General features: G+C 32.5%; 1 protein-coding gene across 1 annotated transcript in view; it reads left to right on the forward strand.

Moving 5' to 3' along the window:
- The window catches only part of RSRC1 (arginine and serine rich coiled-coil 1), a 470,761-nt gene that overhangs the window by 216,331 nt on the left and 234,233 nt on the right, over positions 1–20,197 (forward strand). Inside the window, exon 6 of the mRNA XM_057488446.1 lies at positions 12,620–12,656. Coding sequence (XP_057344429.1) covers positions 12,620–12,656 — 37 coding nt within the window. The remainder of the gene's footprint in view (positions 1–12,619; positions 12,657–20,197) is intronic.

The raw sequence follows: 20,197 nt of genomic DNA on the forward strand, positions 1-20,197 counted from the left end.
GAATGTGGCAGAACTGGACTAAGCTGGATCAGTTATTGAAGGGTTCACCATTTCTGTGTGTCTCATGCATTATGGACATAACTATGTCCATTATCTGTATTCCATTTTCACATTCTCCAACTCTAAATTGAATTCATCTATATCTAATTTAATCATATACCAAATTTAGGAAGATTCTTTTAGTATTAAATAGTGTGAATGGTATGAAGATGAACAAAAAGGTCATACTGAGTGTTTGAAGTAAATACTGAAGGAAGCAGGCCTGTACACAGATACTCTATAAGAAAATTTTCCAAGGGTATGGAAAAGTAGAAAAAGTGTGAGCTAAATATAGACCTAGTCTTATTTTCTGTAATACAATGGGCCACATTTCCATTGTAGAAGAAAAAGTATAAACTTTGGAGCAATTTTGGCCATTTAGTAAGTTACTTTCTTGCCTAACCTGCAGATCCCTTATTTACAAAATGAGAATAATGTACTACTACTCCATAGAGCTGCCATGACAATTTTTTTTAAATACTTTTTAAAAATTGGACCAACTGTAATGTGTTTTCATGGAAGAAATTTTAGAAAACACATAAGCAAAGAATAAGGTTGAACATAAAAATCACTCAAAATTCCACTGTTAAATGCTATTGATATTTTCATTTTTTAACTTTACAGACACACACACATACCCATTTTGCATGCATGCATGTATAAAAATTAATTCTGACATCATACTATTCTGCAGTATACTCTTTTTAAAAACTTAATATGCCACAAGAATATTTTCATGGAAACACACAACTACATCATAATTTTTATTGGCTATATGGTTTTCTGTTGTATGGGTATTGTCATATTTCCTAGTTTTCCATTATTAGGCATTTAGTTTGTTTCCAGTATTTTTTTGTTTTACATTAAATACAATGGAGTGATTAATATTTGTGAATGCGTCATTGGGATAAACGCAGAGACATAGAACTGTCAGATCACAGTCTTCATGTGTATTACTGAGAATTCTGAACGTTTTCCAGTTGCCCTCTGGAAAACTTGTATTATTTTTTGCTCTCACCAATAGTATATGAGACTACCTGATTCTGCCTACCTTTGACAATACTGAACATTATCATTCATTTTAATCTTCGCTTGTTTGCTAGGTGCAAAATGGCATTGAGTTTTATCTTGCGGATCTATGCACTATAATATTTAAATATTTTCTAGCCATTTATATGGATTTTTGTGTGTGTGTGTGTGAATATTGTGGGAATTACTGAGGTTATAAGTGTACATGACCAGGCTCAGCACCTGGCAAATACTAGCCTATCATTAAGGGTCAGTGTTCATTTAGCCTCCTTCCCAGTATCATAGTTCCAATGAAGTCATAGGAGAATACTGTAGAATTTTGTTTCATTGTTAAGGTTATTGCTTTTATTTTTTTATTTTTTATTTTTATTTTTTTTTATTTTTAATAATTATTTTTTATTGAAGGGTAGTTGACACACAGTATTACATTACATGAGTTTCAAGTGTACAACACAGTGGTAGAACATTTATATACATAATTCTAGGTTCCAGCTATCACCCTACCAAGCTGTTACAATATCTTGACTATATTCCTTATGCTATACATTACATCCCGGTTACTTATTTATTTTACCATTGGAAGTCTGTCCTTTTTTTATTTGTTTGTTTGTTTTGTTTTGTTTTTTTTTTTGTGAGGGCATCTCTCATATTTATTGATCAAATGGTTGTTAACGACAATAAAATTCTGTATAGGGGAGTCAATGCTCAATGCACAATCATTATTCCACCCCAAGCCTAATTTTTGTCAGTCTCCAATCTTCTGAGGCATAACAAACAAGTTTTTACATGTAGAACAAATTCTTACATAATGAATAAGTTACATAGTGAACAGTACAAGGGCAGTCATCACAGAAACTTTCGGTTTTGCTCATGCATTATGAACTCTAAACAGTCAGTTCAAATATGAATACTCATTTGGTTTTTATACTTGATTTATATGTGGATACCACATTTCTCTCTTTATTATTATTATTTTTAATAAAATGCTGAAGTGGTAGGTAGATACAAGATAAAGGTAGAAAACATAGTTTAGTGTTGTAAGAGAGCACATGTAGATGATCAGGTGTGTGCCTGTAGACTATGTGTTAATCCAAGCTAGACCAGGGCAATAAAACATCCACGTATGCAGAACATTTCTCTCAGAACAGGGGGGGTGAGGTTCTAAGCCTCACCTCTGTTGATCCCCAATTTCTCACCTGATGGCCCTCCTGCGACTGTGCCTGTCTTAGGTTGTTCCTCCCTTGAGGAATCTTACCCGTCTCTGGCTAACCAGTCATCTTCCGGGGCCATACAGGGAAATGTGAAGTTGGTAAGTGAGAGAGAAGCCTTATTGTTTGAAGAAGTTAGCTTTTTACTTCTTTGCATATTTATGCCCTGTGGCTTCTATGCCCAGCATTTGTCTTGAGGTATCTTTACCACTTGGAAGAATTATGATACTCGGTAAATTTGATATGAGGCACGAATTCTATTTAAGGGTTGTAATTAGGAAGGAAGAAGAAAAGCTATAGAAGTAGCAGGCGGAAGAAAACATGGGAAGATTGATTATTTCTTTGATACATCTTCTTGTAGAGTAACTTCAGCATGTATAGGTTTTAAGCTACTACTTAAATTGCACACACACATTAACATAATAGGAGTATAGTTACATAACCAAAGCATATCTGTAATTACCAGCCATCTGCAGTGAAACCAAGAAAACCAGTTAGGCACCTTAGGCATTTGTGAAAACTTATCTATGATATGGTGGATATTGTCCAACTGAACTTGAACAGTCTGAGAGAAATCAGACAAATTAAAACAACCCATTCCTGGGGACTGTTCACATGCCATATGTTCTTTTAACAGTAAATAGTTTGTAGTTGTAAGACTTTGGAGCGCTACAATTTGCACTTCTCCAAATTCTTGGTTGAGTTCCAACAGTATAGATCCAGTCCAATTTTGTTGTTTTACTGTATGCACAAGGTTATTGCTTTTAGAGTTTGACATAAATAAATTCCCACTTGCTTTAATCAGGCAGTGAACTCCCACTCCCTGATTTCAAATCTGCCTCTTTTAGCTGAGGAGTATTTATTTGTTCAATTGTATGTGATTTATTCAATCTCTCTAAGCCTCAGTTTACCTCAGGTATATAATAGGGATAGTAATTGTATCTCTTTATAATAAAGTGATGAGGATTAAATGAGCTAATTCATGGAAAGTACTTATTTCAGTGCTTGGCACATACTGTTCATTATTTCCTCAAAGGTGGAATCTCTGAAAAGGGCTGTTCACTTAGACAAATAATGTGATCAAATATTTAAGTACTGGGAAGTGCAAAGCAGTCTTTAGGAATGACAATAGCTTGACTTGAGCAAGAATCTTGAATTCTAGGCTGTGGAGTTTATTTTGATTCACTCAAAAAAGAAAGAATTTTAGTAGTTTTATTGCCTAGCACTATTAGGTGCTTATCTAATTAAAATAACACCTTAGTTTTTTTGTTTCTTGCTAGAGTATAGGTGTATTACATAGGAGAACATTAGAGGAAAAAGAAAATAAGTAAAAGACTTTAATAATTGAAGAATTGAATAATCAGTTTCTGAGCTATTGAAAATTGCTGTTCCAAGGAAAAATATGTTTGTTTTCTCTTAATTTTAACAGCTGAAGACATTAATAGAATATTTATTATCTATGTTACTGTCTACTTGGTATTGTTGACTCACTTTTATATATATATATATATATATATATCACAGCTATTGCTTTTATGAAGTTTTTCAGACATAATTTTATGTTAATGGGCTTTCTTGAAAGTAGAATTTTATTTTTCATTATATCTAAATTTAAATTATTAAGTAATGATACATTATTCACAAATTTATATATTTATAAATATAATAAATACATAAATTTAAATTATTTAGGTTTAAGTACTAGAGGTGAAATATGCTGGTTTATTTTTCTTTTTAAAAATTATTTAATCCTCCAAGGATTCCTCAATCCCCCAAGTGCAATAAACATTACATAAAATTCATACATTTTAAAATGTAATGATCATTATTCTTTTACATCCCAGTTATTTTAGAATAAGAAATCTGAAACAACCCAAATATCCAACAATAGTGGATGTTAACTTATTGTATATTGAGCAGAATAGTATGTAAACAGTAAAAATATTAGATGTAAATGCATTTATTCACACTTGAGAAGCTGTTTATAGTATATAATTAAGTAGTGACAAAACTTAAGCTACCTACTGGAATCCGTGATGATCCTATTTTTGTAAGAAAAAATAAGCTTATTTATGTGTATGCTTAAGAATAGAGGAAAAAAATAAAACACGTTGAGGTATTATCCTTGGCTGATGGAATTTCAGGTGATTTCTGTTTTCTTCTTCATTAGAATCAGATGTGATTTTGAATTTTTCTGCAAAAGCATTTTTTATTTACAGGGCCACTGCTCACCTATATAGCACCTTTGTGCATACTGTGAAAAGATGTCCCTTCTTCCTGTGGATGCAGTATCACACTAGAATGCACTGCAGGGCCAGGACATACAGCTTTTAGCTTCCACTGTCCCATTTGCTTCCCTACCTCCTCCCCACAATGAACAACACTTGCAGTTGTACACGATGGCCCTGAAAACTTACATAATAAAAATTATTCAAAATTAAAGACTAAAAGTAATATGACCTTTTAATGTATTTACTCTGTGCAGGCTACTCTCCTTGCTTGGCCTTACTAAGGTTATGTGGGACCTTTGAGCTCACTTTTCCTGCCTCTTCTTTTCTACTTATGCAGTCTGCTCAAATGCAGTCAATTCTTCAGGATTTAGCTAAAATTATCCTCCTCTTTGAAATATTTCCCAACCACTCTAATACATATGAAAATTTATACTTTCTCTCAACTTCTCTTGAATTAGGTCAAGAACATGGATTGAAGGCAGTGGTGGTAAATGGGTTGCATCTCGCCTACTAACTCCAGACAAATGGCAAAGACTTCTTAGAGGACAGTGTTGAGAAGATTCTTGAGCTGCATCTGGCCTCAGTGGGAAAGAAGATTGTTAGTGATTATGAATGTTAATCCTACAAATGGGAAATAGCAGATAGGTAGCATGTTCATGTGCATTTTCCCTGTCTGGCTTGGACATTAACTATTTTATGTATTGGTTTGATGATACAGTTTTAAACATCTAAGAGGTAGATACCATACCAGTAATACTTATACTTTTTGTTGATGATTTTTGTTTATGTTGTTGTTACTGTTACTGTTTTTATTATTCACTCAGAATTTATTATGCAGCTGGGTATAAGGGTGCTCAGTAAATATATTTCTGTTGCTCTTCCTTCATTCTTGATTTTCCACCTCTTTCTGGTATAATTTCCCTTGTTTGAAGTATTTCCTGTAGCACTTCTTTTAGATCAGATCTACTGGTGATTCATTCTCTTATTTTCCTTTGTCTGAGATTGTTATCTAAAGTGTAACTTCAAAATACTGAAATCTCTTCTTACCCTTGTAAATTCTTTCTGTGAACTCCAGAGCCCCTTTAGCTGGATGACCATAAATGACTTAACTAGTACATACTGTATTCAGCTTCCTATGGAATAAGCTCAGTGTGTAGTGTAAGTCCTCAGCTGTTTAATATGTTTAATTTAAACTTGTCCTGATATAGTGGCTGCTTGCTAATATTTCTAGAACTAAGTCTTAAAAAAAAACCACGCAATGCATGTAAATTTCGGAAACCATGGTACACTGGTTTGTGCAAATGATTTATAAGTTCTAGAACAGAGTTTATTACAAATAATCATTCAGATCAAAAACTACTTGTAGAATACAAACATCTGAAAACTATTATTCTGAACTGTGGTCACGAAAGAATACACAGGTAGAGACACTAATTTGCAAGATACTCCAATCAGGAGAAAAATGCTGAGAATTTTAACCAAACCTGGTAAGTTGAAACTAAGAATTCCAAGAAGATCATTTTGGAACTTAGTGCTGATATATATATATATATATATTTTTTTTTTAATGGGAGATAAAATATAAAAAACAGGAAATTGAGAAATTATATTTGCTTACCTTTTTTAATACACTTTATCATTCTACCTCCTTTAAAAGAGATCAGAATATAAGACTATGCTTATGTTAGGATATACATGGTATTTTTATTAGCTACTAGCCATATAAGCTCTTATATGTATTTGTTATTTGAAAAGTAAACTGACTTTCATTTATAGGTATTACAGTTGAAACAGATTTTTAAGGTGATTAAAAAAGCTAACATCTATTAAACATATTTTTTGACCTTGACAGTGGAATATAGTCAGTTGATCCACTAATAGTCTGCCATATTGAAGCAGTATTTATGGAGTGACTTCTATTTATATGATGATAAAGAGTATGATTATCTTTTTAATCCTTGATTTGCATTTAAGGATGGGAAAATCAGAGAAGGGATATACATAGTAGAGTTGGAATTTGGTTTTTCTTAGATGAATATATTGCTAAATTTTTATTAGTAGCATTTGATACGTATCAGAAAAGGTCTTATACATGTAAAAATTCATCAGTTATCATCAATTTTTTCTAAGCTAATAGTTGAGATGGAAGGATGATGTAGATATTTTTGTAATTTATAACTCAGGCTTTTAAAAACTTGACTGCTGTGATGTAAAATGAAAACCCAGCTTATATGTGTTTTTGCTTTATGAAAGAATACAGAATTAACTGTGATACTTATCTCTTACAGCTAGAGAAAACTGTAGCATAGTAATTTCGAAAACTGAACAATATGCTTATTTAGTTCATGATTTAAAAAGACCTTGTAAAATTATTTATTATTTAGAAGTTACTCTGTTTTCAAATTACTGTGTGTGTGTGTGCACTTTTATATGGGGTAATACATATATATACATTACTGATTATAAATATCTTTAATCTTTTATTTCTTTAAGACTTTGTCAATGAATTGATACTTTAATGAGATGCTTTAGTTAGTTACCTACATTCCGGTGTCTTGAGTATTTTATAACTAAACACTCACTGGATTTTTGTTGTGCTTAATGAAATTGTTTTGGTTTATCTTTATTTTGTTACTTTTCTACTTCCCATACAAAAAAGCCACTTTTCTTTTGGATGTCTTTCATTTCATTTGTTGTCAAATATTAATTTTATGGTAAATCCTTAATTGACTTTAGATTGGATATAATAGGGAACGATGAGAAAAATAATTTGCTTTTATGGGGAGAAGGAAGTAAGTAAAAAAATTTTTTCTAAGCTAATAGTTTGATAAGTATAAATCAAAAATACTGAGAATAAAGAAAAATGCCATCATCAGAAAAATAGTGTTTTTTTTTTTTTTCAAAATAAATACCATTATTAATTGGGGCTCCTTTACCTGATTCCCTTAGACCATTATAAAACCTGAATGATCACTTTGATGTAATATTGTTCTCATGTTTAAAAAAAAAAAAGAAGGTTGACTTTTTAGTAAGACTTTAGTCTGTTTATTTAGAAATTTCTTCAGGGAATACAAGCTTTATCATAGCAACAGTTTCTAGATTTAGAACATGTTTCCTTTAGCAAAATAATTAAATCTGTTAGCCACAAAGGTAAATTATTTTTTTATTATTATTTTTTTGCCTGCCATGGTAAGATTGATGCATGGCATATTCCTGCTGGAAGGAGTCCTAACATTGGAACTGACAGGTACCACAGTGTTTATTTAGAACAACCTCAGCCTGGTCCCAGTTAGTTCAAAATGTCTGCCTCATACATGGTAAGTCACTGCATTTCCTTTAGAGCCTCACGTTATGCCAACATTACTATCTGTGCTGCCTCAACTACAAATTGGATGAACAGTCCATGACACTTTTTCAATATTATTACATTAAACCAAGTGGATTTTGATTGATAACCTAATATTCAACTAATGCAAAACATCAATCATGGCAAGTATATTAATTATTTAATATTGCAGTCTAATTCAGGAATCGATGTGCTGCATGAGGGGAAGGGAAACTCATGGTTCCCAGAAGATTTAAGACAGGGAATGATTAAAAAAAGACCTGCTGTACTCCTGTGTGTTAGTTCGATACAAATCTTTATTCATTTGCCAATAATTTCTTCCCATTTTCCACTTCAAGACCATTTTATCAGTTTTGAGACCTATAATTGAATTAAGCCTGCTTTCAGCACAGGGCAAAAGGAGTTGCACAAATATTGATGAAGTCATGACAGGGACAGCCCAAGAGACAGACCGCTAAAAAGGACAGGCTTTATACCATTTGTTGCAAGATCCCTCTTTCAGTGTCTTGGATCTTGCCTCTCTATTTTTAAAAATTCATTAAGACTTTTGGAACCACTTTAAGATTTTTGTATTTAAATATCTATTATAAAAACAGATTTCTTCAGCACATTACAATTTATTGTGCATCTTCATGTACATTATCTTGCTTATTTTTTCTCAGTGACCTTGTGTATTAGGTAAGGCAGTGTTACAGTATCTTCACATCATGGGTGAACAGTCTGGGCTTCAGATTAGTTGGGATTTTATCTAAGCTCATGTAGCTAAAATTTGTAGTAGAGCTTAAATTTGGCTTTAGGTATTCTGATTCTAGAACCAGGATTATATCATGTGTCTTGTATAGTATTTATATACTCATGATGCTTTAGCTGTGTTGTTTTGGTATGGACACCTTTCCTTTTCTTTCTATCCAAAGTAAAACTAAAGAAAACTGATTTTCACTGATAATTTGTTGAAGCATTGGTGTTCTAACCTGTGATACCTATTAAACTTTATGAATATGTGAACCTTCTGAATATAAACAAAAATTTCTTGACCTGTTATATCTTTTACTAGAATAGAATGCCCTTCTTTTTCTCCTGTGTGTGTGTGTGTGTGTGTGTGTGTGTGTGTGTGTGTGCATGAACGTATGTGAGAGGTACATATTTTGGGGGGGATGACGAGTAGCTTAAACATACTTGTTATTAAACTTACCACCCAGCTTTCTTTTGGTTTGTGTTTGTCTGGTTGTATCTTTTACTCTCTTTTTTTGAAATCTCTCTGAATCCTTTTGTTTTATGTGTCTCTTGTAAATGACACATTGCTGGATTTTGTTTCTTACCCTATTTACAAATATTCTCTGGCATTTAATTCCAGATCGTTAATGGGTGACCTTTCTTTAGTTTTCTTTTTAGTCATTGATTACTTAGATTATAATAATTAGCCACTTTCTGAGCCAACCTTTACTTGATTTATCTTGTTCCTTCTTGAATTTATTTTCCTCTTACTGCACTACATTCCTCCAAACGTCTTTCAAATAATGTTTCTGTGTGTGAATTTCTTGAAATTCCTGCTGAAAATTTCTTTCTTTCCTTCAGTGTAAATACTAGTTTACTAGTTGTATATAAGTGCTATCTTCATAGTCCTTTTCCTCTAACACTTAATCTTGGATGCCAATACTCCATTGTCCCATTGTCCAGTATTAATGTTGAGAAGTCTGATGGCTGTGTTGCTCTTCCTTTATGGAGGGGTATGCTTTTTTTTTCCCCCAGAAACTTTTCCTTTTCCTTGATCTATAACAGTCTTAATTATCCTTGTATTATGCTTTGCAGTGGATTTTTCCTTAACTGTCCTGTTCACTGCTCTGTGTATCCTTTCGATCTAAGATTTGACTATTTCTGCATCTGGGAAATTTTTGTCATTATTTCTTCAAATATTTCTTTTCTTCTATTTTGTCTTTGCTTTCCTTCTAGGATTCCCATTGTATAGATGTTCCACATACTCTACTCCTACTTTAAATTTTATCTCGTTTGTTCTGTCTTTTCATCTTTTTTCCTAGGAATGCCTCTGGGAGAGTTCTTCTCTCCAGTGTTTCAGCTCACTGATGTAAATAAAAATTTGTATTTATGTAAGTATAATAAATATATAAATTTAAATGTGCATAAATCTATTCTTGGTCTATAGCTATTGCACTTTCAATCCGTACTCTGAGTTCTTTACTTCAAACTACTGTATTCTTCCTACTATCTCACACTGATTTTTTTCTTAACTGCTTTTTTGTATTTAACTTCTAAAACTCTTCCCTATCTTTGAAGATGTTATTATACTTACGTTACATTCCTGCTTGGTCATTTCTGTTTTCTCTGGATGAGGCCACTCTGTTTCTTGTTTTTCTCCTCTTGTGTTGACATATCTCAAAGGTCTTAAAATTTTCCTTGTGGGCTTCTCTTTTATTTCCTAACATTCAGCTGCCTTGGCTAGCCATTTTAATCTAAGGAGAGAGGTTAAAGTGTAGGATCTGGCTTGTGCTTTTCTAGGTTAGTTTAAAAACTAGAGTGCAAGGCTACTAGTCTTGTACTCCTGCCTCAACTACTTTTTTCATTATCTTTTTACTCTGTCAATAATAAAGGGCAAAACAAAGAAAAACACTCTCCCACCACACACATACACAAAACTCCTATTACTACTGTCCCAAACAACCATTCACTGTTGCAGTTGCTTTGCTCTTTGTGTGGTATGGAGATGGTATGGGGTTGGGTAGGACCATTCAGATACCTGAGCTGGTTGCCACTGACTCTCCACCCAAGCTTATCTTCATGACAGTTAGATGTCAGTCCCTTACTAGTTGATAACAAAGGGAATGAGTAGGGTATTGTGGATTTAAAGAAGGGAATTGACATATCAAGCTTATATTTTAGAAAGATCTTGCTGTATTATGAAGGATGAACTATGGAGGATCTACTATGGCCAAAGCAGGAGCCACTGACGAAGAGGCTTTGCAGTAATCTGGCCTAGAAAAGATGATGGCATAAAATAAGGTAGTAACTTTGAAGACAGAAAGAAGTGGTTAAGTCTAAATGATAATTAAGGATGTTGGAGAGCCAAGACCCTGTGGTTAATTACACTTGTTTACATTTGGTAGTGAAGGAAAGGGCATGTATCAAGGATGATGCCTAGTTTTCTTTCAGGAGTATCATTCAAAATGCGTTATTTCCTAACATCATTTAATTTAAAGAATCACTTAGAAAGCATAACAAAGCAAAAGCCTAACCAACCTTTTTTATTTTTAAAGAACAGTTTCTTATCCTTGATTCCAAAATGAAAACAGCTCAGAAAATTGGGAGATTTTCCCTAAGTTTATGACAAACTCTGTTGACAGCAAAACTAACCCTGAAATGAAGCAGTTTGTAGTCTTGTTTATCCCACTTTGTGTGGACCTTCATGTTTCTTTCAGAATTACTTTGTATGATGATGAAACGCTGCTTCAGAAACCCTTGGATTTTCAAGTATTGAAATATAATATTGTTAACATTACCAGAAATAGAGTAGAGAAGTGAACAGTTAAAAATGAGTGCTAATCAGTAGAAGTTAGAATGTATTCTAAGTAAGCTAACCTGGGCAGCAAGAGCAAAGATTGGAAGCCATGAGTGTAGTTTTCAAGCAACAGATCTGAAGGGAAAAGAGAGAGGGAAATTTGGAAAGTTGTACTGCAAAACAAAGGAACAGAGATAAGTGTATTTTTGGCAAAGAAAATTAGAGACAAAGAGAAAAGAAAGTTGGGGCAGCTTCAGAGAAAGAAAGAGGTGTGGGGCAAAGATGAAACATCATAAATGTAGTACTGTTGTTGAATGTTTCGTAATTACTTTCTGCAGTGTGGTAGAAGTGTAGTTTCATGTTTAAAAAGGTAAGATTTGGTTTATGATGGAATTAAAGTACTGCTTGGTCAGAGGGAGAAAAACCAAAGTACATTGTCACTAATATATTAGTATAGACTGAAATCAAGGAAAAGAATCCAACTATTTGCCATAATTCACCATATATATATTTAAATTATCTTTGCTACTTGTGCATTTATTTGTATTTTTAGTTGTATCAGCAGTTTTTACACAATGAAAAGCAAGAAATTAAAGACTTAAAATATATCATGATATCTCAATGTTTGTATTGTCTTTGGTGATATTTTATCTTTTAATATTGCAACAGTCTTAGGTCCTGATTTGTGGTATGCTCTAAGTTAATATAACTGACAGGAAAAAAATTTTGTTAAGAATTAGTTACTTAGTTATATATTCACAAACGTATTCTCTATGTACATATTCTTTATATAAAAATGCAAACATTGATGGATGGATTTTTGATAAAAAGCAAAAAAAGCAAAATGTCAATTGTAGAATCTGGATGGTGAATAGAATCTATGTGTTGAACATTTTCATAATAAATGTTGGAGAACCAAACTACAGTGGAAAACCTAATGTGCAAAAAGCACTGTGTGAATAGCAAAATAATAATAATACACTTGACTTGTTTTTATTTTCCACTGACTGAAAAATCTGAAACATTCTTTCTGTTGGTTCAATACCAATTTTAGTGGAAATACTATTAGATCCAAATAAATCGTCTATTCCCTTTTGATGGAAATTGTTTTGTCTTTAAAAACAGTGTTATTGTGAATACTACTAAAGATAAATGAAAAATCTATAAGGGTTTATAAAACATTTTTGAGGTAAATGTAAATTATAACAAACAAGGGTTTAGCAAGTATTTTAAACTTTTCATTCTTCTATTTTAGGGAATCTGGAAACATCAAAGCTGGATTAGAACATCTGGTAAGTTCTAATTTTCTCTTGAACATTTGCATCATCTTTGATTTCTGCATTCTAAATGAACACTTTTGAATGAGCTTTGAATACCGGGTATTGAGAAAGTCAACCATTTCCCAAAGGGTCAGTTTACTGTTATTATGTGAAGGCACTTACATTTTCATTTATCTTATCATTTCAAGGGAATTTAAAATTTTTTTTAAACTACTTTTTTTTGATGTTGAGATGAAATAAAATGGATGACAATCCTTGGATTGATGATTGCTTTAATTATAAGCAAAAATGTTTAGTGTAGAATTTTTGGCATATCTTGATCTGACAAAAACAAGCTTGTGTTTTAAGAAAAACACAATCAAATATTGCATGCATAAATATGGTATGTTTTAGCAATTTAACAGCTTTGAAAGAAGGGCACAGCTTTGTTTTTCCTAATGTCTTTGCTTTATGAATAATTCATTGGTTTAAACTACTTTAGGTTTTAGAATATAAAATAATTGAGATGTAAAATTTTTGGCTTAAGTAAACATTTTTAAAGCACAAGTGAAATTCATACTGACTTAACATTAAAATCTGTCCATTGATCAAAAAATTGGAAAAACTGTGTTTGTATTATACCAGGTCCAAAATTCGTTGAGCTCACCCCATTGAATGTTCATTGCAACATAAATTAGTTAATTTAAACAGAGCATTATAAAGTCATGCTCTGGTTTCTGGTCAAATCCAAATGTTGAATAATTAATGATAGAGATTCTTTTGTAAATACAATCTAAGTACTTTTTAAATGCAAGACTTCTTTCGTATATCATACCACAGCTGTGTTAACTATTAATGTCCTTATGTTCTGTCCTCACCAAAGCAAACAGTAGCAAGAGTCAACTTTTTTTGACTTACAGTACACAGTAGTTTTAGAGTTGGAAGGGATTATTGGATAGCTTCCTTTCAATAGCTAAGGAAACTAAGGAAACCTAGACTTTAAAAAAAATATGATCCTAAAAGTTATAGATTAACTATTAATAAGCAGAATAACCTAATTAGCAAATTTGAATATGTATTTGCCCGAGTTAGAAGTAAATAAATAACATTGCTATTCTCATTATTAAAAAATTATTTCCTGAATCCCAGCTTATCACTTCAGAGGACCATATGTATTTAGGACATATGGACATCAGAATAAAAATGTTAATCTAAGACATTGAGTATCAGTATCAATTTGGGGCTCAGTAACAAAGAACAGCTTACAATAGTGCCAAAATGAGCTGCCTTTTATACTTCTCTTGTAAATTGTTATTTATTAAAAAGACTTTATATTTTCTTGGTTCATGTTCCTCAGTAAATATGAGTTAGGTTTTTGAAAGTGTAAATTTCATATTTTTATAGTTACTGGTATGAACTTATTGTCATTGTTGATTTCATACAATCTTATTCTACTTACAGTCTTAACTTAGCTTTGGTTTTCTGTGTGTTGGGCTGCCAGGAAGGCTCCCAAAAGCAGGTGGCACTCTATAGTCTTCCACTGCCCACTCTAACCAGAGTAGTTCCACTTTTAGTTACTTTGTAAATTTTTAACTTTTGAAATAAGATTTAATCTTAAGAAAGAGTTCTCCAAATACTTAAAATAAAATAAACATATTTAAAAACCTTTGATGAAGCATAGCTACTTATCAAGTTAGGAGTAATTGTTAATTATTCTCTATTCTTGACCTTAAGTTATATTTTATTGTCATCTAGGTCATATACATCAAATATATTTCAAAAATAATGCATTTTAGGAGTAAGAGAACCAAGATTAGTATAACTGGTAGTGGGAAGTAGATGATTTTAATGCATTTTATCTAAGTTGCTCAAAAGACTCTGTAACTTGTCATTGTAAAATTAACATGGGGTCTGTGAACTATTAACAATAATACAGATATATGAATATATAACAATATATATGCATATATATTGCATTATATACTAATAATATTCAGTGGTGTCAGAGATATTCTTTGTAACTGTCTAAGAAGGAAGTGAACTCAGTTTATTAGTTGATCATTGATGAAACCTGTCTTGTCTAGCAGCTGTGGGCGCCACAGATTTGTGTCTCTCTCCACTTACCAGCTAAGCAGAATCACATAACCCTTTCCTTCTAGCTTGTAGCCCTTCTTTGAAATGGCTGTAGAGTCAAATACAATTAGAAGTATAGCTTAAAAATTAGATTGATTTTTAGAATATATGATATAAAATTAAAGTGAGAAGACCTCATCCCACACATTTGGAGTTAATTTCTTCTTTAGCCTTCTTCAGTTTTATTTTGTTAAATTTATTTGGTTTATCATGGAGAATTGACATTGTTCTAAGGGAAATTAAAAGCAAGTATAAATTTAAATAAGAAAAATGAAATATGCAGCATATTTTACTTGCTACAAGGACACGTACATGGTTGCACTATCTTTGTACTGTACTTTGTTTATGGGCTTTTGTTGGTATATGGTTTATCTGTAACTCTAAAAAGGAGAAAGCATGTGTAGGTGTATGGAGGACAGAGTAGGATAGGTGGGCTCTGTTCCCCTGTAACCTCTTCAAACGCTGATTTCCTTTATTTGTCACACTCTCTCAAGCCCTGGATTCAGCCTTTGTTCTATCATTCCTTTCCTTCTATGTTGCCAACTTCACCTGGGAATTGTCCAGCATGCCATTCTTAGCTTAAATTTCTTATAATTTACTGCCCAACTCTTTTATTAGTTTTTTTTCCACAAACTTGTCTACTACCCATAAAATCTATGTCTGTTTGAAGTTCTACGCAGTCTTTGAAGGTGATTGCAAAATGAAGATTTTCTAACTCTGTGCTCTTCCTACCTTATATTTAGTATCCACTATTCTGCTATAAAGAAGAGCCCACCCTGTTTTCTTGTTTCATTTATCTATTTATGGTGAGCAAGACTCATGGATATTTATTTTATAAAATAGGTCACTATCAATTCCTTTCCTTATTTATTTTGATGCTCCAATTGTTCCACATTTGTCCAGGGAGTATCCTTTCAAGGTGGCTTCTGGGTCCTTAAGACATACCCCATTTTGGTTCTTTATGTACTTCCTCATTTTATGGCACATATATTTCAGACTCATACCTTTCCTGTCCTACTCATGGAATTAGCCATCTTTTCAAATTACTCATTTCGTTTTAGAGGAAAATGGTATTTAGAAATCAAGATCCATACATAAGATGTGCTCGTTGTCTCTGGGATTTCATTACTTCTAGGAGCTTTCAGTTGTTGATTAGAGAGATAATTAGGTAGATAAATAGGTAGGTGGAAAGATAGTTTTAGGAAATTACGAGTCATAGTAATATTTCCGGTTTTAATCCAAACAACAGAGTTCTTCCTTGTCCTTCCCCATTTCATATTTGTATTTCCTTCATCCAAAGTAAAAACCCAGACACAACTCTAGTACATTTACCCATCTGCTCAGTCACATAATATACATATAATAGTTTCAAAATTGCTACAGCCATGCTTTGTGAAAAACACACTTAATAAAAAGAATTCAATATTTATTTCTAGCTTTTTGCCCCTTAAGTGTAGTTAGGTTATTCATTTGAATATATAGTTGGATTAATTTGTTTCTGATTGCATTCAATTTTCGGTGACTTGTCTCAACTATTGTGAGTTAATTATGTTTGAATATCCGTAATGTTAACATGCTTCCAAAAGTTAAAATAGTATACACAGTGGTGTTCTCAGAGAGGTGTCACTCCCTTCCTTTCTTGCTTGTTCTCTATCCCTTGTAGGAAGCCCCTTTCATTAACCTCTGGTTTATCCTTCCTGTGCTTCTTTCTGTAAACTAAAGTGTGTGTGTGTGTATTCCTATTTTCTATTTCTTAAAAAAAAATACTGTATATACTTTTTTGTATATACATTTTTGTACTTTGCTTTTTTCACTTACTGGTATATCCTAGATATCACTCCATAATTACTGTGTTTATATAATGATAATACTGTGTTCCTTTCTGTATTTGGCTGTATCTTCTTTATTAAGGATCTGAGATTTTAACTTACTTGAATGCCTGCCACACTTTTCTGCCACACTTCTGCCAGGTGCTGGCAGAAGACATGAGATTCCTGGGTCGGAGGCAAAGAGCTTTCTTACTAACAGCACCAAAAGCAGCACATGCTTCATGGTTGATTAGGTTCCACTTGACCCCCCCATCCCATGGGGTGATGTGCGTACTCAGCAGGTTTTTGTCATAGCTGAGGGACTCCAAGTTTTTTAGTTTTTTAAGGAGATGACAGAAAATCTGCCCAAACTTGACCAAAAGAAAGACATTATCTTAATTATTCTAGTGAGGTAAAAAAATGGCTTTTTGTTCCAGTGGGAGATTTTATCTGTCTTCCAAGACTGTTTGCTATAAAAATCATCTTTGAAATGATAGTTTGAACCAAAGCCAATGGCTGTTATAAGATGTACAGAACATCATAGAGAATTGTTTCTAAGGAGCTACTATTATTGTTATTATTATTATTATTATTAGGTTTAGGAAACTTGCCTTTTTGTTCTAGTGGTTACCTTTGTATTTATATATTTTATAATGCTTTTAATACTCCGTATTCCTTCATAACCTTTTAAATGACATCCGTTGACTCACACTTGTTACCTTTATTATAGCCAACAATCCTTTTTACTTTCCATTTCTTCCCATTTATTCTTGTATTGTTCTTGCTACTTTGTTAAAATATGCAGTGTTTATATACTGTTCTTCCACTCATGCTGTCATCTTGTTTTCACATCAACTCGAAAATTAAATATATTGGATATTTGTCATTAGTTCTTTTGCTGATATTTCCCCAGTGATCTCCCATTTTCATAAAACTCATCCACTAGTATATTCCTCAAGAAAGGCTCAGGTGTACAGTATTGCCCCAGATCTTGCACATTCTAAGCTGTTTTTCTATAGTCTTGCCCCTTGAATGACAACTTGACTGGATATAAAATCCTTGGCTTACAGGTTTTTTCCTTGACTTTCTTGAAAATACTATTCTGCTCTTTATATCTCTGGTGCCAGCCTTGTTTTCTTATCCTTATTTTTTTGCCTTGAAGCATTGACATATTTTCCATTCATATTTTACTAGGATAATTTTCAAGGTTGATCGTTTCTGGCTAATTTTTCTAGGTTTCTTCATATGTAGACTTAACTTTTCTCATTTCTAGAAATAATTTTCTTGGATTATAGTATTAAGTATTAGTTCTGTTCCATTGTTTTGTTTTCTTCAAGGATTCTAATTATTTAAATTATTTATGATTAAATATTATATATATATGTATATATATATATATATATATATATATATATATAAATCTTTCTTTGCTCATCTTCTATTTCAGTTCCTTTCGCTCTCTTTACTATTGTACCTACTTTGTTTTCATTCTTTCAGTTGTTGTCCTGGTTTTATTCAGCATTTCTTAATAAGTTTTCATTCAGATGTATTCTTCCTTGGACTCCTAATAATTTATTCTTCATTTTTGAAATCTTTTCCCTTCCATTTCTGTTTTTATTTTTTTAATATCTGATTTTAGATTTTTTTTTTTTTAATTTACCCTAAGTGAGGTTAATGCTGGTGGTCCAGTGACTACCAGGAAGAAAGGTGCATTGAAAGGCATTGACTTGAAAGACATGTATTCAATGAACAAGGCCTTCTGCATCTGAAGAAAAATCTAGATGTTTCCCGATGTATTCACAGAGTAGGGTTCTGCAACCTATGAATGATTGGTTAAGTGTTCATAAACCCAGAGAGATGAACACTCCATGGGTTTGTACACGGGCAGAAATTTATTCATCTTACAGTGTAAGAATAACAAAGGGACAATTTTTTTTTCTTTATTTTGGTTCCAGATATTAGGTCATGTATTTTAGGGCTGGAGCTGGACACTAGGACTAATAATACCTTGCTCAGCCTTAGGTAGAAAATTAAGTAAGTGGTGATAAATCTTTTAGTAAAAAGGGTTACACATGTTTATAACTTTAAGTGGGATGCTTTCTATTAATAGTTGAATAGCAAAAGAACTCTGGAGCCTTACCTGTGGGTTTTTTCTCCCCACAGAGGTCTCATTTATGTTTCTTATATTGTATAACGTTTGAGAGTGATGACCTACTTGTCCTTGTGGTTAGGCAACACAGCCTGACTGTTTTAAGTGTTGAAAAGCAACTGTCATTAATAGCTTGTTTAGCCCATCAGTGGTTTGTAGAATATAGTTGCTGCTTGCCAGAAATATAGGCAGGTCCATTGCTCTTACATACTCATCAATAACACTACAGGTTCTAATAAAAGCCCTTTCCTTTCTTTTTAGGCTATTTTGCATAGAACTTGTAAATAAAACTGCTATATTTCAGTTCACAGGCTAATAATTTTATTTAACTGAAGTATAAACACAGTTAATGTGTTATTGTCATACTTTTGAGGATTCAGTTGACATACAACATGAACTAGGAAATGCAAGCAGAGGTTATAAACCTACTTTAAAGTCACTTGTCTTTCGTCTGTTGCATTTTAACTCTTTTAATATTTCCCCACTGTGTTTTGAAATAATGTTTTTTACATTTATCCAAAAGAGTTTGAAATAGTTATCTCAGAATGCACTGAAGTTACTCATATGATCTGTATATTTATTAAACACTGATGAAAAATATTATTACACCTACCATTTAAGGGCTTCAACATAATAGAGCCTTCTTCTCCAAGTATTTTAATTTATTTTTCTCACTTAAGCCAATATATATTTGAGGTTTAGGGTGAATGTGTATATTAAAACAGATATTTTCCTCTAACTGTGATCATGAGATAAAACAGAATGAAGTTTTTCTTCTTTCTGGAAGATAATTCCATAAATCTTTCTTTCTTTTTAATAAACAAGTGTGTCCTATGCATGTGTGCAAATCAAGATGCCTTAAATGTGGATTACATGTTACTGTCATACTACCATCATTTTTTCTTAGGCAGTTTACAGGTCTTAAATCTGGAGACCGGCTTACATGCCATTCAGAAACAGTGCTGTTGTCAGTGATCCATTTCTCTGATATGCTTTGATCAATTACAAGTTTACAAAAAATTACTCCTGCAATAGATAATTAACAAATATTACTCAGTCACCCAAACAGCATGACCTTGGGCCCCTTTCTTACCCTCCTTCCATCCCTGCTTCCAAAGAAAGATCTGTGTATTACTGTATTTGTAAGACACAGTAGTCCTGGGAGACAGTGATGGCCAGTTAGCTTTAAGAAAGAAAAGCAAAAGACAAGAAGTCATACAGCTTTCATGATATTACTAATAGTCTCAGATTTATGTTTAATCTAGATAAAATGTTTTTCTCACTTTTTGGTACATGTCCTTATTAAAGCTGTATAAAGTAAAAGTAAATAATCTAAGTGTGTTAAACTACCCCCACTTCCCATTACTCAGGAGTTTGAAAGTGAGGCCTTCTTGAAACAATCAGAGTAACTGAATATTGTAGTCTTATAATTTTTTGTGTTATAATTCAGGCTTTATTCTAAGGAATCCCACAAGTCACCTGAT

The sequence above is a fragment of the Manis pentadactyla genome, chromosome 1 (assembly GCF_030020395.1).
Source record: "Manis pentadactyla isolate mManPen7 chromosome 1, mManPen7.hap1, whole genome shotgun sequence".
NCBI classification, from domain to species: Eukaryota; Metazoa; Chordata; class Mammalia; order Pholidota; family Manidae; genus Manis; species Manis pentadactyla.